Source organism: Pan troglodytes, chromosome 5, assembly GCF_028858775.2.
Source record: "Pan troglodytes isolate AG18354 chromosome 5, NHGRI_mPanTro3-v2.0_pri, whole genome shotgun sequence".
In the NCBI taxonomy this organism is placed as follows: domain Eukaryota; kingdom Metazoa; phylum Chordata; class Mammalia; order Primates; family Hominidae; genus Pan; species Pan troglodytes.
In genome coordinates this window covers 40,686,729-40,709,350 of record NC_072403.2, presented here as the reverse complement: position 1 = coordinate 40,709,350, position 22,622 = coordinate 40,686,729, and the positions used below count along the sequence as shown (strand labels likewise).

Sequence of the window (22,622 nt, the reverse complement as noted above, 5' to 3'; positions counted from 1 at the left end):
GAATACAGTTCATAGTTCTGAATTGCCCTCCCAGCTCTCGCCCACCAGGTCTTAGTGGACTGATGCTAAAACATTTCCTCTAGGATGTCTTCCCTAAATGCTCTCTTTCAGCCTATGTAGTGAGATGCCTCTTCTTTGTGCTCTCATGGCATATTGTTTATTCTATTACAGCATTTATCACACCATACTGTAATAACTCATTTATGGTCCATCTTTCAAGACAGTGAGAGCCCCAAGGACAGGAACAAGAGGTGTATTCCATTTTTCTTCTCCAGTGGCCAGCACTGTATACTTAATACACTGGAGGTACCCAATGAACAGAATAAATAAAAAATCAGAGGTGCAGGCAAAGCCTATGAATACCCAGAAGTAAATGACAAATTTCCCAAATAAAGTCTAGATTCCACCTACATTAGTATGAGTTAGGTCTGGCCTACTGAGTCCCTAGCCCCACTAAGGGTGTCTGTTTTATCTCTAACCTGCACAGGTTCAGGGGCCAGGCTCTTTCTTTGATGGGCTGACTTCTCCATGGCTTCACTCAGTGACTCTGCATACTTCATCATAGCCTTGAGCTGTGAGTCAGTCAGCACCCAGAGCAGGTCATCCAACAGGAACATCAGCTTGGAGGATATCACATTGCAATCTTTGGTCTGAGGAAGCCACAGACAACATGGGGTTTATCACCTCGTATCATTCCAACTTTCAAAGTGACTGTTGCCCAATCAGTTTCAGAAGCGGCTTTTCAATCTCCAATATGTGAAAGTATCAAGCACTTTGGAGAGACAATTTCTTATAAAACTACTAAAGTTTCCTTAATTAAAAAAAAAAGCAATAGTCAACTGCCAGGTGCCTATGTCAGTGTCCCTACATACGGGTAAAAATTGCAGTTTCCAAAACTAAGAAAACAGGAAGGTGGAAACATTCTATTACTAGAGGATGTTGAGCAACACTGATTTACAGGCCTTCCCCCTTCAACTGTCATTCCAGGGCCAATAACATTCCAAACAATAAGGGAATACCAAATCCAGGCTGTCTCATAGAATAAGAGATGGAAGTTTTCATGAGGCCAGAGAACACACTTACTCTTCTTTTGAGGGCTATTTGGATCCTGCCTTGGTTCGTAATAAGCCTCAATGGAGTGGTGACTGGGTCCTGATCACCATTGTCTGTAGCATCTGCCTCAATTCGGAGTGTTTGCCAAGTTATTTCCTTAAATGTTAAAACCTGGAAGGAGAGAAAGTACAATCCCTTAATCCTGTGAATGAAATTAACCAAGAAGCAAGAAGTCCAAGGAAAAAAGACTGGGAAGGCAGAGACTCCCAGCACTCTCAGTTGGGATCCCACCAAGAAAAAGCAGTGAATCGGCGATCCATAATTGAGGAAAGGATGTAGCAGTAACACTGGACAGAAAGGCCTCTGGGTTCCCAGGAATGGGGAACATTTGAGGAAATCCACAAAATGGGAATAATATCCTTTAAGAATCAGTCCGACTTTGAATCTTCCCCCATTCTCTCCCTTCACAATGATGGGGCTGTCACCTCTCCTCGGCAGGGGTCAGTGATGCGGGTAAGGCGAAGGTCACTCTGCTGCCAGTTGGGGTTGACACTATAGCCCTGGAGCTGCCACAATTCAAAAGAAGCATGGAAGGCCTTGGAGTGAATCTTGATGGTGATAGAATTGACAATGATGAACATCCCTTCCACCACCTTTTCGGCAAAGCCATATTCACTACAACAAATGAGGCAGACCAACAATCAGAATCATGGGAGACTTTCTGCACAGTCTTCATATTAGATGTTTAAATTATTTTATAATGATAATACAGTAGTCTTTTTATTTTTTTGAGACAGGTTCTTGCTCTGTTACCCAAGCTGGAGTACAGCGGCACGATCACAGCTTACTGCAGCCTTGAACTCCTGGCCTCAAGTGATCCTCTCGTCTCAGCCTCTGAAATAGCTGGGATCACATGTATGAGCCACTGTGCTTGGCTGCAGTAATTTTTTTTTTTTTTTTTTTTTTTTTTTGAGACGGAGTCTCACTCTGTCACCAGGCTGGAGTGCAGTGGCGTGATCTCGGCCACCTGCAATCTCCACCTCCCAGGTTCAAGGTATTCTCCTGCCTCAGCCTCCCAAGTAGCTGGGAGCCATGCGCCACCACTCCCAGCTAATTTTTGTATTTTTAGTAGAGACGGGGTTTCCCCATGTTGGCCAGGATGGTCTCAATCTCTTGGCCTGGTGATCTGCCCATCTCAGCCTCCCAAAGTGCTAGGATTACAGGCGTGAGCCACCGCACCTGGACAGTACTTTCTTTAATGAGAATTTTTTTTTAAAGAATGGAATAAAAGAGGAAGAGCTGACCTTGAAACAATCTCCCTCCTGTTAGAAAGAATAAATTGATAATCTTTTTATAAACCACAAACTATCTAAATATTTAGATAATGTCTGTGAGGGGAAGTATAACTACAGAAAAGAGACATAGGGTTTCTATAAAATCTTCAAAGACACAACAGCAAGACCTGGTGTCAAAAAAAAAAAAAATCTTCAATGATGGAGCATACTCTGCATAGGTAGTGGAAAGAAAAGTAGTATAGTCAGGTGAATAAGAGGTTCAAAATCAGTCCCACCTTGACCCTGTCAAATACAGTCATCCCTTGGTATGTGAAGTTCCAGGAGCCCCCAGTACCATCTCCTATACCAAAATCTGTTCAAATCCCACAGCCAACCCTGAGGGACCTGCATATATGAAAAGTCAACTATCTATGTGGGTGGCACCCTGCAATATTTTGATCTGCATTTGGTTGAAAAAAATCCGCATATGCATGGACCCATGCAGCTCAAACTTGTGCTATTCAAGGATCAACTGTGCTTCCCAAAGAATATAGCTATACTTCCACAGTGAGAGGACAGAAATGGCAAAAGGAGAGGAATGAAGGAAACAAAGTCCCTCTAGATGTGAAGAAAACAGCAATTCTTGACATGTAGGTGAAATCACTGCTCATTACAAGAGATAAAAGGAGGTCTGAAAATTCAAACTGAAAAAAAATATATATTTGGAATTTATGTCACCAAGAACTAATATCCCTAATGTATAAAGAACTTCAAAAACCAGAGAGAAAAAAAAGCAAGAGCCTGATAAAAGTGGGACCAAGTATGGACAGGTCACAGAAGAAATAAATGCAAATAGATATTAAACATAAAGAGGCTGGGCACAGTGACTCACACCTGTAATCCCAGCACTTTAGGAGGCCGAGGTGGAGGATCATTTGAGCCCAGGAGTTTGAGACCAGCCTGTGCAACAAAGGGAGATGCCCTGTCTACAAAAACTCTCTATGAAAAAATTTAAAAATTAGCCAGGTCGTGGTGGTGCATGCCTGTAGTCCCAGCTACTTGAGAGGCTGAGATAGGAGGATCGCTTGAGCCCAGGAGATTGAGGCTGCAGTGAGCCAAGATTGCGCCACTGCACTCAAGCCAGGGTGACAGAGTCAGACCCTGTCTCAGAAAAAAAACAGAAAAAGAAGAAAAGAAAAAACGCTGGGCACAGTGGCTCACGCCTATAATCCTAACACTTTGGGAGGCTAAAGCAGGCACATCACTTGAGCCTAGGAGTTTGAGCTCAGCCCAGCAACATAGTGAGACCTGGTCACTACAAAAAATAGAAAAAATTAGCCAGATACGGTGGTGCATGCCTTTGGTCCCAGCAACTTGGGAGGCTGAGGCGGGAGGATCACCTGAGCCTGAGGAGGTCTAGGCTGCAATGAGCTGTGATCGTGACACTGCACTCCAACCTGAGTGACAGAGTGAGACCTTGTCTTAAAAAAAAAAAAAAGAAAAGAAAAAAGGCCGGGTGCAGTGGCTCATGCCTGTAATCCCAGAAATTTGGGAGGCGGAGGTGGGTGGATCACGAGGTCAAGAGATCGAGACCATCCTGGCCAACATGGTGAAACCCCATCTCTACTAAAAATACAAAAATTAGCTAGGCATGGTGGTGCACACCTGTAGTCCCAGCTACTTGGGAGTCTGAGGCAGGAGAATTGCTTGAATCTGGGAGGCAGAGGTTGCAGTGAGCCAAGATCATGCCACTGCACTCCAGCCTGGTGACAGAGCGAGGCTCCGTCTCAAAAGAAAAGAAAATGATCCTCAACCTCACTCATAAATCAAAACTATGCTGAGAGTCACTAGATTTATGACAAAGGTGACAGTGCAGAGGGGAAAATCGTTTTTTCAATAAATGGTGCATGGTCAGTTTGCAGATATCCATAAAGAGAAAAATTAATATTGATGCCTACCTTCATCAAACAACAACAACAAAAAATCAGTTCCAAGATGGACTAGAGATTCAAATGTTAAAAGCCAAACAATAAAGCTTTTAGAAGAAAACATAGGATACTCTCTTCGCGCCTTAGGATAGAAAAGGAACTTAAACAAGATACAAAAACTGCTAACCATTAAGTGGAAAAAAAAGATATACTGGACTACATCAGAATTAATAATTTCTGTTCAATAATTTTAAAAAAATTAAGAGTGGGCCAGGCGCAGTGGTTCATGCCTGTAATCCCAGCACTTTGGGAGGCCGAGGTGGGTGGATCACCTGAGGTCAGGAGTTCGAGACCAGCCTGGCCAACATGGTGAAACCCCATCTCTACTAAAAATACAAAAATTAGCTGGGCGTGGTGGCAGGTGTCTGTAATCCCAGCCACTCAGGAGGCTGAGGCAGGAGAATCACTTGAACCCAGGAGGTGGAGGTTGCAGTGAGCTGAGACTGCGCCATTGCACTCTAGCCTGAGTGACAAGAGAGGAACTCTGTCTCAAAAAAAAAAAAAAATTAAGATTGATCAGTATCTTGGTATTCTGTACAGAGTAGAAGATATCTGCAGTACATTTATCTAACCAAGTACTTGTTTTCAGAATATATAAAGAACTTCTACAAATTAATAAGAAAAAGACAACTCAAAGATAAATGAGCAAAACACACAAGTGCTTTATGAAAGACAATATCCAAAATTTCAATAAACCAATCATCAGAAAAATATAAATTAAACCATAATGTGATACAACTACACACCCACCAGGATGATTAAAATGAAAAGATAGACAATACCAGATATGGAACAACTAGAACTTTTATGCAATGCTAGAGGGAAAACTGGTACAATCACTATGAATAACTATCTAGCAATATTTACAAAAACAGAACCCATAACCCAACAATTTTACTGCTAGGTATATAAAATAGAAATGTGTGATATATACACAAGAAGGTTCACAGCAGCACTATTCTCTTTCACTACATATTTTCAACTTATATGCAGGAAAATTCATTCTTTGTGGTGTATGGCTTTGTGGGTTTTTTTTTTCCCCGCCGAGACAGAGTCTTGCTGTGTGACCTAGGCTGGGGTGCAGTGGTGTGATCTCAGCTCACTACAACATCTGCCTCCCAGGTTCAAGCAATTCTCCTGCCTCAGCCTCTGGAATAGCTGGGATTACAGGCGCATGCCATCATGCCCAGCTAATTTTTTTATTTTTTTTAGTAGAGATGGGGTTTCACCATGTTGGCCAGGCTGGTCTCGAACTCCTGACCTCGTGATCCGCCCGCCTTGGCCTCCCAAAGTGCTGGGATTACAGGCGTGAGCCACCACACCCGGCCGGCTCTGTGGGTTTTGGCAAATACATGGAGTCATGATTGACCACCAAAGTCATCATAGAGAAGAGTTCTACAAGCCTGTAATCCCAGCATTTTGGGAGGCTGAGGCGAGTGGATCACCTGAGACCAGGATGAGACCAGCCTGGCTAACATGGCAAAACCCTGTCTCGCTAAAAATACAAAAATTAGCCAGGGGAGGCCAGGCGCGGTAGCTCACGCCTGTAATCCCATCACTTTGGGAGGCTGAGGCAGGCAAATCATGAGGTCAGGAGTTCAAGACCAGCCTGGCCAACACAGTGAAACCCAGTCTCTACTAAAAACACACACACACACACAAAAATTAGTGAGGCGTGATGGCAGGTGCCTATAGTTCCAGCTACTTGGGAAGCTGAGGCAGAAGAATCACTTGAACCTGGGAGGTGGAGGTTGCAGTGAGCCGAGATCACGCCACTGCACTCCAGCTTGGGTGACATAGCGAGACTCTGTCTTGAAAAAAAGAAAAAGTAGCTAGGTATGGTAGCAGTGGCACACACCTGTACTCCCAACTACTCCAAAGGCTGAGTTGTGAGAATCGCTTGAACCTGGGAGGCAGAGGTTGCAGTGAGCTGAGATCGCACCACTGCACTCCAACCTGGGCAACAGAGCAAGACTCTGTCTCAGAAAAAAAAAAGAAGAAGAACCAGAAACTAGAAGCATCTACAACAGAATGGATTGTGGCATATTCAGGTAATGGAATGGTATACAGTAATGAGGAAGAATGAACTACAAACATATGTAACAAAATGAATGTCTCTCACAAACATAATGTTAAGCTAAAGTAGCCAGACGCAAATGAGTATATATTTACCTAAAACAGCCATGTTGTAGTACATAACAGTTCTTTATTCCTTTTTAAGGTTATGCCTGAACATGCCTGAACCTTGAAAACATTATGCTAAGTGAAAGAAGTCAACCACAAAAGACCACACAGTATATGATTTCATTTATATAAATGTTCAGAATAGACATAGACAGTAGATGAGTGGTTGCCTAGGGCTAAGGCAGGGAAGAACGAGGAGTGACTGCTAATATGTATGGGGTTTCTCTTGGGTGATGAAAATGTTCTAAAATTGATTGTGGTCATGGTTGTACATCCCAGTGAATACAGTAAAAACCACTGAATTGTATACTTCACATGGATGAATGTTATGGTATGTGAATTATATTTCAATAAAGTGTTTTCTAAATTTTGCTGGCTTGGCTTCTTTGGTTTTCTTCTTCTTTTTTTTTTTTTTTTTTTTTGAGATGGAGTTTCACTCTTGTTGCCCAGGCTGGAGAGCAATGGTGCAATCTCCGCTCACTGCAAGCTCTGCCTCACAGGTTCAAGCAATTCTCCTGCCTCAGCCTCCCAAGGAGCTGGTACTACAGGCATGCGCCACCACGCCTGGCTAATTTAGTATTTTTAGTAAAGATAGAGTTTCTCCATGTTGGCCATGCTGGTTTCAAGCTCCTGACTTCAGGCGATCCACCCACCTCGGCCTCTTAAAGTGCTGGGATTACAGGCATGAGCCACTGCACCCAGCCAGCTTCTTTGGTTTTCTTTTTTTTTTTTTTTTTTTTTTTGAGACGGAGTCTCGCTCTGTCGCCCAGGCTGGAGTGCAGTGGCGCGATCTCGGCTCACTGCAAGCTCCGCCTCCCGGGTTCATGCCATTCTCCTGCCTCAGCCTCCCGAGTAGCTGGGACTACAGGCGCCCGCTACCACGCCCGGCTAATTTTTTGTATTTTTAGTAGAGACGGGGTTTCACCGTATTAGCCAGGATGGTCTCGATCTCCTGACCTCGTGATCCGCCCGCCTCGGCCTCCCAAAGTGCTGGGATTACAGGCGTGAGCCACCGCGCCCGGCCCTTTGGTTTTCTTGTAAGAAAAGAAAGAATAAGAAAAAAAAATTATGCTGGCAAAATATGAAGTGACTTATGAACAAGGCCATTTATTGCTGAACCATGTTTAACAGCAAAAAATCTGGAAATAATCCAAATATCCATCAACAGAGAACTGGCTAAACTATGTTGCCTCCAAAAGATAAGCATATTCTACAGGTACAAAAAGGAATAAAGAACATCTCTTCACACTTCTATGGAGTGATCTCTAGGAGACATATATATATATATATATACACACACACTTTTTTTTTTTTTTTTGAGACGGAGTCTTGCTGTCACCCAGGCTGGAGTGCAGTGGTGTGATCTCGGCTCACTGGAGTGCAGTGGTGTGATCTCGGCTCACTGCAACCTCCATCTCCTGGGTTCAAGCAATTCTCCTGCCTCAGCCTCCTGAGTAGCTGGGATTACAGGCGCGTGCCACCATGCACGGCTAATTTTTGTATTTTTAGTAGAGACAGGGTTTCACCATGTTGATCAGACTGGTCTTGAACTCCTGACCTCGTGATCTGCCCACCTCAGCCTCCCAAACTGCTGGGATTACAGGCGTGAGCCATGTAATACGCCCGGCTTTCCAGGATATATTTTTAAATGAAAAGAACAATGTAGAAGAAGTATTTAAGATATGCTACATGTTGTACAGAAAAAAGGTGGGACAATACAAATATATATACAGTACATATAATGTGCCTTGTTTCACAGTTGTAACTTCAGAGCTACATAATTTTACATAGCTAAAAATAAATTTAAAAACCATCTAAAACTTAAACAAATAAAAGAACCTTTCTGTATGTCAAATTGCTACTCAACCATAATAAAGAATGATTTCAAGTAATCCCAGCACTTTAGGAGGCCAAGGCGGGTGGATCCACCTTGAGGTCAGGAGTTCGAGACCAGCCTGGGCAACATGGTGAAACCCCGTCCTTACTAAAAATACAAAAATTAGCCAGGCATGGTGGCAGGCGCCCATAATCCCAGCTACTTAGGAAGCTGAGGCAGGAGAATCGCTTGAACCCGGGAGGCGGAGGTTGCAGTGAGCCGAGATGGTGCCACCGCACTCCAGCCTGGAAAACAAGAGCGGAAAAACTTCATCTCAAACAAAACAAAACAAACAAACAAACAAAAACAGTATTTTGACCATACATCCCTAATGGGATATTTCACAAGATTAAAACACACACACACACCCCGATACTGCATTCAGTAGTAGTGTTATTGATAGTTATAATGGTTTTGTTTTTCTGAAACTTGAAAAAGTAAATCATTTATGTTACTGTTGATAGGAGCCATGACTCAGTGTATGAATTTAAAAACCACTATTAAATCCAGAAAGTTATCTCAAAATCCTCTTTTCTTTTATTTGAATAGAGAAATATCAGGATATTGTCATGATTTATTTTTCTCTTTCTTTGTTTTGTTTTCTTTTTTTTTTGAGACAGTCTCACTCTGTCACCAGGCTGGAGTGCAGTGGCACGATCTTGGCTCACTGCAACCTCTGCCTCCCGGGTTCAAGCAACTCCCCTGCCTCAGCCTCCCGAGCAGCTGGGACTACAGGCATGCGCCACCACGCCCGACTAATTTTTTGTATTTTAGTAGAGATGGGGTTTCGCTATGTTGGCCAGGCTGGTCTCGATCTCCTGACCTCGTGATCCACCCGCCTTGGCCTCCCAGAGTGCTGGGATTACAGGTGTGAGCCACTGAGCCCGGCCTATTTTTCTCTTTCTTAAAAATACCTTTTTCCTAGCATTGGACACTGAAAAGGCCTTAAAGCAATGAAAACTCAATGAACACAGTTTTGCAGACAATAGTCTCTAAATAGCGTTTCTCACTGAAGGGAATCAGGGCTCCTTGGAGAGATGTCTGAGTTCAGGTCTAGGGTAAAGTTGTATAAAAGAATCCTCAAACATCTTATTCTATCTAAAAGCAGAACGATTACTGGGGTCTTGTCAAAAGGACACAGGAGCTCACTTGGAAATGCTCTAACTGGCCAAAGATGGGGAGATATGAACATCAAGAAGAATAATGACTGTAAAGGTATGACATACAAAAAAACATGTATAAAGAGTAAATGTACGATGTAAGGCCAGGCACAGTCGCTCACGTCTGTAATCCTAACACTTTGAGAGGCCAAGGCGGAAAGATCGCTTGAGTCCAGGAGTTCAAGACCAGCCTGTGCAATATGGTGAGACCCATCTCTGCAAAATATTTAAAAATTAATTGGGTGCAGTGGCACATGCCGGTATCCCCAGCTATTTGGGAGTCTGATGTGGGAGAATCGCTTGAGCCCAGGAGTTCAAGGCTGCAGTGAGCCGTGACTGCACCACCGCACTCCAGCCTGGGTGACAAAGCAAAACCTTGTCTCAAAAAAAAAAAAAAAAGTAGGATGTAAAACATGTAACATGTAAAAGCATGTAGGCCAGGTGCGGTGGCTCACGCCTGTAATCCCAGCACTTTGGGAGGCCAAGCCGGGTGGATCATTTGAGGTCAGGAATTCGAGACCAGCCTGGCCAACATGGTGAAACCCTGTCTCTACTAAAAATCCAAAAATCAGCCAGGTGTGTTGGTGTGTGTAATCCCAGCTACTCAGGAGGCTGAGGCAGGAGAATCGCTTGAACCCAGGAAGCGGTGGTTGCAGTGAGCTGAGATGCACCATTGCACTCTAGCCTGGGCAACAGAGTGAGACTCCATCTCAAAAAAAAAAAAAAGAATGCAAAATGTAAAAAGAATATAAAATGGTAAGCCACTCTGGAAAAGTTTGACAGTTTCTGAAAAAGTTAAATCCTCCCCTAAATACCATAACTAGGTATTTACCCAAGAGAAAGAAAAGTACACATGACCACACAAAAACTTGTATACAAATGTTCACAGCAGCATTATTCATAATAGTCAAAAAATGGAAATAAAATGACCATCAACTAGTGAATGGACAAACCAATTGTGGCATATCCATACACTAAAATGTTACTCAGTGCTATGGTCTGATTGCTTATGTTTCCCCAAAATTCATCATATGTTGAAACCTAATAGCCCAATGTGACAGTTTTAGAGATGAGGCCTCTGGAAGGTGTTTAGCTCACGAAGGAAACGTCCTCATTAATGGGATTAATGCCTTTAGAAAAGAGGCCGGAGACTGCACTCAGTGGCTCGCGCCTGTGATCCCCACACTTTGGGAGGCCAAGGCAGGTGGATCACCTAAGGTCAGGAGTTCGAGACCAGCCTGACTAACATGGTGAAACCCCATCTCTACTAAATGCAAAAAATTAGCTGGGCCTGGTGGTGCATGCCTGTAATCCCAGCTACCTGGGAGGCTGAGGCAGGAAAATCACTTGAACCAGGGAGGTGGAGGTTGCAATGAACGGAGATCATGCCATTGCACCCCAGCCTGGGCGACAAAAGCGAAACTCCGTCTCAAAAAAGAAAAAAAAAAAAAAAGAAAAGAGGCCAGAGAGAGACCTTTCACCCCCTTGGAAGTATTCTTACCAAGAAAACAAAAGCAAACAAAATCAATCAGGGCAAGCCTTTAAATCTACCAGATTAAATGAGAAACATTTTCAATGATACCTTGATGATACAATCAGCCAGAATACAAAACAAGTGAAATTCTTTAGAAAAGATTACCTAATTCCTACAAAGAATAAATGGTATATTTAAAAATGTGTGTGTGGTGGGATATAATTATAAGAGCTTTAAAAGGCCTATCACCCAAATATAAAGTATGGACTTCTTTTGATCCATATTGTTCTGTAAAAAAATATGTATTTAGGCCAGTCACAGTGGTTCACGCCTGTAATTCCAGCACTTTAGGAGGCTGAGGCAGGTGGATCACCTGAGGCCAGGAGTTCGAGACCAGCCTGGCCAACACAGCAAAATCCCATCTCTATTAAAAATACAAAAATCAGCCAGGTGTGGTGTGGGGCACCTGTAATTCCAGCTATTCAGGAGGCCGAGGCACAAGAATCACTTGAACCCAGGAGATGGAGGTTGCAGTGAGCCAAGATCGTGCCACTGCACTCCAGCCTGGGTGACAGAGCGAGACCCTGTCTCAAAACCAAAAAAAAGAAAAAAGAAAAAAATACATATATACATATATATATTTTAGAGATAATCCAGGAAAATTGATTATGAAATAGGTACTAGATGATATTAAGGAATTCTTGGGTTTTTTTTTTTTTTGAGATGGAGTTTCATTCTTGTTGCCCAAGCTGGAGTGCAATGGCGCGATCTCGGCTCACTGCAATCTCCACCTCCCGGGTTCAAGCGATTCTCTTGCCTCAGCCTCCCGAGTAGCTGGGATTACAGGTGCCCGCCACCACGCCCGGCTAATTTTTTTTATTTTTAGTAGAAATGGAGTTTTTATTTTTAGTAGAAACGGGGTTTCACCATGTTAGCCAGGCTGGTCTCGAACTCCTGACCTCAGGTAATCTGCCCACCTCAGCCTCCCAAAGTGCTGGGATTACAGGCGTGAGCCACCACGCCTGGCCTGTTAATTCTTTTTAATGTGATAGCAATATATTTTTTTTCCAGGCCTTGTCTGTTAAAGACATGATATGAAAGTATTTGCAGGTGGGTTCACAACCAGCCTGGGCAACATGGTGAAACAGTCTCTACCAAAACTACAAAAAATTGGCCAGGTATGGTGGTGCATGCCTGTGGTCCCAGCTACTTGGGAGACTGAGGTGGGGAACCACTTGAGCCTGGGAGGTAGACGATGCAGTGAGCCAAGATCACACCACTGCACTCCAGGCTGGGTGACAGGGTGAGACCCCATCTCAAAAAAAAAAAAAGTATCTGCAAGCGGAATCATATGGTTTCTGAGATTTGCTTTCAAGTACTACAGTGTCCACATGTACATACATACACATACACAAACTGGCAGGAAAAAGAAAAAAGAATGACAACGTTGGGCATGGTGGTTCACATCCGTAATCCCAGGGCTTTGGGGAGGCTGAGGTGGGAGGATCGCTTAAAGCCAGGAGTTCAAGACCAGCCTGGGCAACATAGTGAGACACCATCGCTACAAAAAACTAGCCAGGCATGGTGATGTGTGCCTGTGGTCCCAGCTACTTGGGAGGCTGAGGTAGAAGGACTGATTGAGCCCAGGAGGTCGAGGCTACAGTGAACTGTGATCACACCACTGCACTCCAGCCTGGGTGACAGAGCAAGACCCTATCCCAGGAAAAAAAAAAAAAAAACAGAAGAAGAAGAATGACAAAGTGTTGATAATTGTTGAAATTAGATCTTCGGTATATGGGGGTTCTTATACCATTTTCTTTACTTTAGTGTAAGTTTGAAAATGTCCATAATAAAAAGTTTTTATTTTTTAACTAAAAGGGGATCTGGAGCAATTAATATGTTGGAAATAACAGGGTTCAAAGAAACTAACCTCTGTCCTGAAGCAAGGGCAATGGGAGACTGTCCATTGGGGGGCCGAGGATCCTCACATGTCTTCATCTCCACCTCTACCTTATCCAGACACTGAAATAGAAGTCAAGGAGAACTAAGCATTTACACAAATACACACACAGCACAATGACAGCACAGACTGTATCATTCATCTCCGTGCTCCAGAGCCTAGTCAAGTGCTATACCCATTGTGGGCAGACAATAAATATTTACTGAGTGAATGAATGAATGAACAAACTAAAATGCAAGGAGAGTCCTCATTTTCCCCCTTCCATTTCCATTAGCAGCAGAACCTCATGACAAGCACGGGATGGGCTCAGAGCAAAAAGATAAAACACAAATCCAAGTTGTAGGAATATTATTTTTCCTGGGGATTCCAGTTTTTGGGATAAAGATACACATCAACCAGCTTCTGAAGGGCCCTCAACCGATAATCGTCCAACAGTCAACCCAAACTAAACTTTTTTTTTTTTTTTTTTTCCCTAGACAGAGTCTTACTCTTATCACCCGGGCTGCAGGGTGATCTCTGCTCACTGCAACCTCTGCCTCCCAGGTTCAAGCAATTCTCCTGCCCCAGCCTCCCGAGTAGCTGGGATTACAGGCGCCTGCCACCACGCCTGGCTAATTTTTTGTATTTTTAGTAGAGATGGGGTTTCACCATGTTGGTCAGGCTGGTCTTGGAACTCCTGACCTCAGGTAATCTACCCACCTCTGCCTCCCAAAGTGCTGGCATTACAGCACCGCACCCGGCCCAAACCAAACTTCTAATTTTTCCTCTGTCAAGATTTCAAGGAGTGCCAGGCGCGGTGGCTCACGCCTGTAACCCCAGCACTTTCGAAGGCTGAGACAGGTGGATCACCTGAGGTTAGGAGTTCGAGACCAGCCTAGCCAACGTGGCAAAACCTCGTCTCTATTAAAAATATAAAAATTAGCTGGGCATGGTGGTACATGTAATCCTAGCTACTTAGGAGGCTGAGGCAGGAGAATTGCTTGAACCCAGGAGGCAGAGGTTGCAGTGAGCCATGGCACTCCAGCCTTAGTGACAAGAGCAAAACTCCATCTCAAAAAAAAAAAAAAAAAGTTCAAGGGAAGATAGAAAAGTCTAAGGGTAGAGCCTAGGCAGCCATAATCGTTACACTAAAACCGAGAAAACAACTGAGAAGTCCTGGGTCTTGTGTCCCAGTGCTAATCCTATACCATACAGCAGTTCCAGAATAAGCCCAGACGACAGTCACACTGTCTCAGAGAGAAGCTCACAGGGACATAAGGAGACACCCACCATTCCTAAAAGGGTTAGCCTATCATTTTCTCCCTTATCTTCTAAAAGCCTACCCTGGCCATCCCCATTTGATAACTTGCAATCAAGAAAGGTCATTACCAAGCAAATAGGGTGTGTCTTCAACTTTGTCCACTGGATCTGAAAGAGGAAAGCAAAGTCTCAGGGCTGTGGTAGCACCCTCCAGAAAGCAGGCCTACTGGCCAAAGAGAACAGCAGCATTCTGACCCTCATTCTCACCCGGATGGAGGCCCTGTTGCAGTAGACCCGAGTGATGGCTAACCAGGTGGGCAGCTCCAGTACATTCTGTAGAACCTCTTCATCCAGCTCCAGGTTGGTCAGCTGACCCTCCCCTTTCAGGGTGCTCAGGTTGATTTTGTCTGGGGAAAGATTCTTAGTGAACCTGAAAAGAGTAATGATAAGAAGCTATTATTTCCATGGGAATCTGCTAATTGGGTATTACAGCCAAAACACTTCTGAATCTAGAGAAAAGAAAAAATTAAAGAACATTTGTTAAGGCTAGTCAAGTGAAGCAGTGGGAGTGAAGGAACACAGAAAACTGTAACTGGGGTTGTGATCAATCAGTTGTAAACACTGCACTCAGACCAGCCAGAACAAATGCACTCAGACCACACCATCTCTACACCATATAAGATGTTAGGTGAGACCTATGATTCTACTTATGATTGTGTCATCATCCTACTAAAGAACCTACGATGAGGATTCTGGGGCAATAGCTGTAGCAATGGCAATGTAGTCTTTCGGTATTTCTGAACCCTCGCATAAAAACAGACAGAGGGAGCCGGGCGCAGTGGCTCACGCCTGTAATCCCAGCACTTCGGGAGGCCAAGGCGGGTGGATCACCTGAGGTCGGGAGTTCGAGACCAGCCTGACCAACATGGAGAAACCCCGTCTCTACTAAAAATACTAAATTAGCCGGGTGTGGTGGCGCATGCCTGTAATCCCAGCTCCTCCAGAGGCTGAGGCAGGAGAATCACTTGAACCTGGGAGGCGGAGGTTGCAGTGAGCTGAAATCGTGCCATTGCACTCCAGCCTGGGCAACAAGAGCAGAACTCCATCTCAAAAAAAAAAAAAAAAAAAAAAAAAACAGACAGAGGGCCAGGCGTGGTGGCTCACGCCTATAATCCCAGCACCTTGGGAGGCTTAGGCAGAAGGATCGCTGGAGCCTAGGAGATCGAGACAAGCCTGGGCAACATAGCGAGACTCCATCCCTTAAAAAAAAACAAAAAAACAAAAAAATTAGGCATGGTGGTGCATGCCTATAGTCCCAGCTACCCAGGAGGCTGAGGTTGAGGCTGCAGTGAGCCGTGATCGTGACACTATACTCTAGCCTGAGATGATAGAGCAAGACCCATTATAAAAACAAACAAACACCAGACAGAGCAACTAGATAACAACACAGAAAGTCCATGAATAACATTTAAAACAAAATAGAATATGAAGTATCTTCATAAATCCCCATAGACAAGTGGGTGGGGAAAAAACATCAACAGCCACAAGACATAAGTGCTATCCAGCTGTCCAGAATAAAGTGGAAGGAAGCAAAAGGGCATCTGACAACTGAGAACTGAAGAACCCCAAGATAACCAACAACTATTAAATGAAAAGCAATGGGGACTGATTTGACAACAGTAACTGACACTGGGAAAGGGTTCTGTCCACTGCAAGGGATCTGTAGTGAGACCCCAAGGAGCTGGAGCAGTCTAGCCCTATAAACTCATGAAACTAACCTTCCCAAGCTCCTTCCTAGGAAAGGACCCCCACACAGAAAAGAATTAAAAATGAGCAAGATAGGGATGAGAGAAATGAAGAAAAGAGATGTTCTAGATAAAAGTAAGGGAGGGGAACAGAGACCTATTATCTCAGGAAGCAAGCTGTTATTTTTTTTTTTTTTAGCACTACTTGAAATAACAGAAGAGGGAGCTACATGAAGTTAAGAATGTGAAACAGTAACAGGCTAATTATCGGCTTATTAAAGCAGGGTAAAATGAAATCCCAGACCCCTACACATATCTTTACTGATATGAAAAAAGAACAACCAGTCACCTGTAGTCTTCCCAAAGAGACTAAACTTGAATCTCATCAAGCCACTGGGTCCAGTTGCTAATTTGAAGGAAATACTGAGGACAGATGAAAACTGCTGAACTACACTGTAAGTGTGCAATCAGCAAAATCCAGACCATAGGAAACTCTATCAGTCAAATGGTCTTGAAATAAAATATTCACACAGGCCAGTCCTCTCACTATTTCTCACTGCTCCAGTCCTCGATGCTGTGCTCTCGCCAGCCACTCCCTTTCCCTTTCCCTCCACACCACTATCTGCCACGCAAGGCTGAACTGGAGACTTCTCCCTGAGGCCTTCTTCCCCTAACTGCTGCAACTCACATTACACTCTTTTATTCTCCATTCCTGGAATCTGTAATGCATGTTTAGGTCATAATCATATGACAGAGTCTTAGGATGTTCTCTAATTCTCAAATGCATAATATAACCACCCCTGCTCAATTAAATTAAGCTCTTCAAGGTAAGGGGCTTAGTCTTGGCCATTCTTCCTAATCCAAATGATGACCCAACAGAATGCTGGCCCACATATCTCTTAGCTAACTGCCCTGCTGGCTAACTACTCCCAGTTCCCTTCTCTCATCTTTTTGGCTGGATCAATTTAAGGCCAGTTCCTCACAGCATAACCCTCTCTCCTGTAAGAAAAACTGTCTAAATTAATCTCACTCCTGTAATTCACTGCTGCTGCCTCTCATAGTCACTATTTTCACCCCAATCATGAATGGTATTTTGTCCACCAACCTTAACTATACTTAGTCTTTACATACATTAGATGCTAACAGTTTAGAGTTACATATCTATATATTTACCAACTTTTTTCACTATATGTATCTTTTCCTTTTACTAAACTATGTTTTAGTGTTTTTGCTTTTCCTTGGACCATAAAATCATGACGTGCAAAAGTTTATCTTTGCAATTTTTTTCTAAAGTACTTAAGAAGGTACTATGAAAACAGCTCTTTAACAATTTTTAAATGACAGTAAAAATCATTTTTAGAAGTTTGTGAACATGCAAAACAATACCGTATGATATTAAGGGATACACAGGAATGCATTGGCATGATGACAAATTTAGGAAAGTGCTTACCTGTGGGGTAAGGGGAGGGGTCGACAGGAAGCTTCAACTGTATGGATAACGCTTATTTCTCAAGTTGAGAGGTGACTGTATGGCTTTTCATTATGCTACTCCATACCTTTTGTACAGCAAATATTTTGTAACAAATTTTTCTAAGATTTCTATCAATTATCTATTTACGTACTTAGTGTTGGGAATGCTATTCCTCCATTGAGTCTCTTTTTTTTCTTTTTTTTTTCTGAGACAGGATCTCACTCTGTCACCCAGGCTGGAGTGCAGTGGTACCATCATGGCTCACTGCAGCCTCAACCTCCTGGCCTCAAGTTATTCTCCCACCTCAAACTCCCTAGTAGCTGGGACTACAGGCACACATCACTATGCTTGGCTAATTTTTATATTTTTTGTAGAGACAGGGTTTCGCCATGTTGCCCAGGCTGGTCTCAAACTCCTGGGTTGAAGCAATCCACCTGCCTCGGCCTACCAATGTGCTGGCATTACAGATGTGAGCCATTGTGCCCGGCCTCATGGGTCTCTCTTAATCCTACACATCTGGCCGGGCGCGGTGGCTCACGCCTGTAATCCCAGCACTTTGGGAGGCCGAGGCGGGCGGATCACGAGGTCAGGAGATCGAGACCATCCTGGCTAACACGGTGAAACCCCGTCTCTACTAAAAATACAAAAAAAAAAAATTAGCCGGTCATGGTGGCGCATGACTGTAGTCCCAGCTAACCGGGAAGCTGAGGCAGGAGAATGGCATGAACCCGGGAGGCGGAGTTTGCAGTGAGCCCAGATAGCGCCATTGCACCCCAGCCTGGGCGACAGAGCGAGACTCCACCCCCCCAAAAAAAAAAAAAAAATTCCTACACGTCTTGCTGGGCCTTTCAAGAATGCATGGTCCTAACCACTTCTTACTCAGGCCTCTTCTCAGGATTGTGGTTGCAGAGGACAGCTTTCAGTAATGAAATAATCTCTCCCACTAGGACAAAGAACAGGCCTGCTTACCATTTACTATAAAAGCAATGGATTCCCCAAGCTCAGTGTTCTATTCCTATAACACATATGCGGCATCCATCTGGGCCCATTCATGTCACTCCCACAGGACTCTGGAGGCAAGGAAAATTGACATAAACATTATACTTATTATGCTGCTTGCTGGGCCATGAAAAACAGGCTGTGAGTAATAAAGTCCTTTGTCTCTGATCCAGAAGTCTTGTGTGTTCCCCCAGCATCCATGAAACAGTAGGAGTTAATAATTAGCTTCTAAATAGGGTAAAATAAAATCCCAGGCCCTTACACATACTTTTACTGATTTTAATTCACTTAAAAAAATTTAATCTACATTTACTGAGTATGAACTAACTTTATTCTCTCTGAACCAAAAAGACAAGTTTTCAATAAATGGTTCTTTTCCTCTGAAAACAACTTGCCACAGAGGGAAGGTGATTATTTCTCTTCCGGAAAGAAATGGTTCTTCAGTCCTTTTCCTAAACAAATGGCTATCTACAAGGAAATAGGACTGAGGTACGAAGGAGAAATAAACTCATCTAAATACTTCCTAATAAGACAACAACAAAAGGAAGTAAAGGAAGACAGTGCATGCCCCTAAGGACTCTGAGGAGACAGTAGTCCTGACAGAAGCGAAAGCAGAAAACAGAACTCAACATTATTTGTAATCACTAGGCACGGGCAAATTCTTTTTCAAGTCTCTTATGTATTTAAATAAAATATTATAATTATTTCCTTCTACTGTCCTAGCAACCCTTCCTCTAATCTTAAGTGGTCCAGGGAAGCCATATCAATTCAGAAATTGGGGCAGGGCATACTTCAGAAGTACTACTAGTCTTAGAAAGATAAGAATGTTTTAACAGGCAGAATGAGTTTTGAAGACTGCAACTACATGTCTCCTCCTGTCCAACCGCACAGATTCTGATAAGATGTTACCTTTCTACCCCAGCTGAGAATTCTTGTAGAAGTGAGCCACTGTCAAGGATGGAAGTAAGGATCCCTCTGATAGGCAGGAGTAAGGAGAAAAGGCTGAGAACCACTAAGATAAACTGCTCTTTCATATGATAAAAAGCCATTTTTATTTTATTTTATTTTTTGAGACAGTCTCACTCTGTCATCCAAGCTGGAGTGTAGTGGCGTGATCACGGCTCACTGCAGCCTCGACCTCCTGGGGCTCAAGTGACCCTCCCATCTCAGCCTCCAGAGTAGCTAGAACCACAAGTGCATGTCACTATACCCAGCTAATTTTTTTTATTTTTTTGTAGAGATGGGGTCTCCCTTTGTTACCCAGGCTGGTCTGGAACTTCTGGGCTCAAGCAATCCTCCCACCTCAGCCTCCCAAAGTACTGGGATTACAGATGTGAGCCACTGTGCCCAGCCACTTTTAAAGAAAAGAAAGTGAGATAGACGTTTTCAAACTGATGACTTCTCTGAAAAAAGAGAAACATACTTCAGATAAAATAAAACATAAACACAGTCAAGAATAAGTTATACTGTTAGCTAGCACTGACATTCTCTGAGTGATTATACTAAGTGCTAAGTATCTAATTTCTACGTTGTGTTCTTTGCAAAATCTAACTCTATTTACAGTTCCATATAGATAAATGTATTTTTCAAGCCTTAACAAAAAAAGTATATCAGATTGTATTACATTTCATCCTAACCTTGCCAGTTTTTAGGGCAATGGATCTCAAACTATGGTCCTCTGATCACATGGATCTTAATTCTTTTGGAACGCTTATTTTAAAATGCAGGCCGGGCACGGTTGCTCACACCTGTAATCCCAACACTGGGAGGCCGAGGCGGACAGATCACTTGAGGCCAGGAGTTTGAGACCAGCCTGGCCAACATGGTGAAATCCCATCTGTACTAAAAAACCACAAAAAAATTAGCCGGGCCATGGTGGGGCATGCCTGTAATCCCAGCTACTTGGGAGGCTGAGGCATGAGAATCACTTGAACCTGGGAGGCAGAGGTTGCAGTGAGCCAAGTTTGCACCACTGCACTACAGCCTGGGCAACAAAGCGAGACTCTGTCTCAAAACAAACAAATAACAAAATAATAATTACACATATTTTTGCCCCATAGGCTGGACCAGATCAATATCCTTTTGTCAGCTAAAAGAAAATTTCATTTTTAAAACATAATTTGGCCAGACACGGTGGCTCACCCCTATAATCCCAGCACTTTGGGAAGCCAAAGCAGGCAGATCACCTGAGGTCAGGAGTTCAAGACCAGCCTGGCCAACATGGAGAACCTCCATCTGTACTAAAAATACAAAAATTAGCCAGGCATGGTGACACATGCCTGTAATTCCAGCTACTAGGGAGGCTGAGGCAGGAGAATCACTTGAACCCGGAAGGCAGAGGTTGCAATGAGCTGAGATCATACCACCGCACTCCAGCCCAGGCAACAGAGGAAGACTCTGTCTCAAAACAAACAAACAAACAAACACCAACTTATTTTGTACACCACAAGCGGGAAAAAGCATTATTCTCTGGCCTGAGCCACCAAAACCAAACTACAAATAATAATGACATTTTACTTTGCACCAGGCACTGAACGAAGGGTCTTCATAACATCTGAATTAATCTTTGCAATATCCCACATGAGGTATGCATTATTATCCCCATTGCTCAGAGGAAGTGCATGAGGTTCAGATATGAAGCAGTTTGCCCTAGATGACAGGGCAAGAAGAGGCAGTATGAACCCAGGTGTGCTCACTGGTGTTTACTTCTACTAACATTTTAATATTATAAGTTCCCCCAAAACACACCTGGCACAGAATAAATTTATAAGGTATCTCAGAAGTGGTTGGAGGACATTCTTTCGCTTTTTATAATCTACCATGGACTGCTTAACCTGTGTAAGGGGAATACATCTAAACTTTTTTGGGAAAGTTAATAGTGTAACTCCATCAAAAACCTTTCTGCACTTCACCAACTCAACCAGATTAATAAACTTTTTCTTAAGCATGCCCAGGGCTAATTTACCACCATTCCAGCAGGGACACCCAGTCTCTAGCAACATGCTAACAAGAGACCACAGAGGATACTGTGCCATCAGGTCTAAGATTAACAATACAAGCAAGTAATCACCAAAAGCTGAACAGCACTAAACAACCAAGAGTTCTTCAAGCACTCGAAGGACTGCTGATGGTGCATGCACGTCTGCTGGACCACCATGAGCGGTCCTCCTGTGACTGTAATAATGATATAACATATATATGCTTTTTCACTTTTCAGTTTACTTTTAGGAGTCAACAAAAAATGGATACTGCCTTATTCAAGCTTCTCAAAAAAGGCAGTAAGAATTCTTTAACTGATTTTGCCTGCATTTTAGAGCAATAACAAAGAATAGGTTAAAAAAAATAAAAGATGGTCGGGCACAGTGGCTCATGCCTGTTAATCCCAGTAGTTTGGGAGGCCAAGGCAGGTGGATTGTTTGAGCCTAGGAGTTTGAGACCAGCCTGGGCAACATGGTGAAACCTCATCTCTACTAAAAATACAAAGACTAGTTGGGCATGGTGGCACACCTGTAATCCCAGCTACTTGGGAAGTTGAGGCACGAGAACTGCTTGAACCCAGGAGGTGGAGGCTGCAGTGAGCTGAGATTGTCCCACTGCACTCCAGCCTGGGCGACATAGCGAGACTCTGTCTCAAAAAATAAAAGTAATAAAAATAAAAATAAAAGATGTTCCATGGGCCTGACTGTTGTTGGGGAGGGTTGGGGAGGTTTGGGGAGGTTTGCTCAGCCAAGGAAACTACAGCTCTGAGAATTATACAAGAGGCCCAAGTTTCAGCTCTCTCATCACCTGGAGAGGGAAAATAGCTCAAACTCTCTGCCTATAATGGAATACAACTGGGTTAAACTGCAGCAACGTGATGATAAAACCAACTATTCCAAGTCATCTTCAATAGCCAGTCTAAAATTCACAAACTGCAACCAGATATTGAATTCTTGAGAAGAATTATGTTGTATACTTCTCTTTCTATACCCCACAGTCCCTGGCAGAAAAAAAGCATTTGTGTTCCTAATTGAGGATAATATCATTCAGAGTCCAAGGGCAGCTAAAAAGGCTAATGGCAGCCTGCTATTTATTCCACTTCAAGTATGTGGGAAAACATTTTCTGGCCATCTGTTACTGTTACAGAGTGTAAAAGCTAAGATGAAATCAGGTTGGAAAAACAGATTTTGATCAAGTTTCATTTCTGCCAGAGGATTGCA

The 22,622-nt window shown here is 43.4% G+C and overlaps 1 protein-coding gene across 4 annotated transcripts in view; it reads right to left on the bottom strand.

The window, feature by feature from the left end:
• The window catches only part of BLTP3A (bridge-like lipid transfer protein family member 3A), an 86,527-nt gene that overhangs the window by 41,861 nt on the left and 22,044 nt on the right, over positions 1-22,622 (bottom strand). For all 4 annotated transcript variants that reach the window (XR_010157688.1, XR_010157689.1, XM_518418.8 and 1 more), the window contains exons 2-7: positions 14,476-14,638; positions 14,338-14,376; positions 12,940-13,031; positions 1,539-1,728; positions 1,084-1,224; positions 480-650 (exon numbers count right to left, since the gene is read on the bottom strand). Coding sequence is in view for 2 of the 4 variants with exons in the window: in XM_518418.8 (XP_518418.3) it covers positions 480-650; positions 1,084-1,224; positions 1,539-1,728; positions 12,940-13,031; positions 14,338-14,376; positions 14,476-14,638 (796 nt within the window). In the remaining 2 variants the exon portion in view is untranslated. The remainder of the gene's footprint in view (positions 1-479; positions 651-1,083; positions 1,225-1,538; positions 1,729-12,939; positions 13,032-14,337; positions 14,377-14,475; positions 14,639-22,622) is intronic.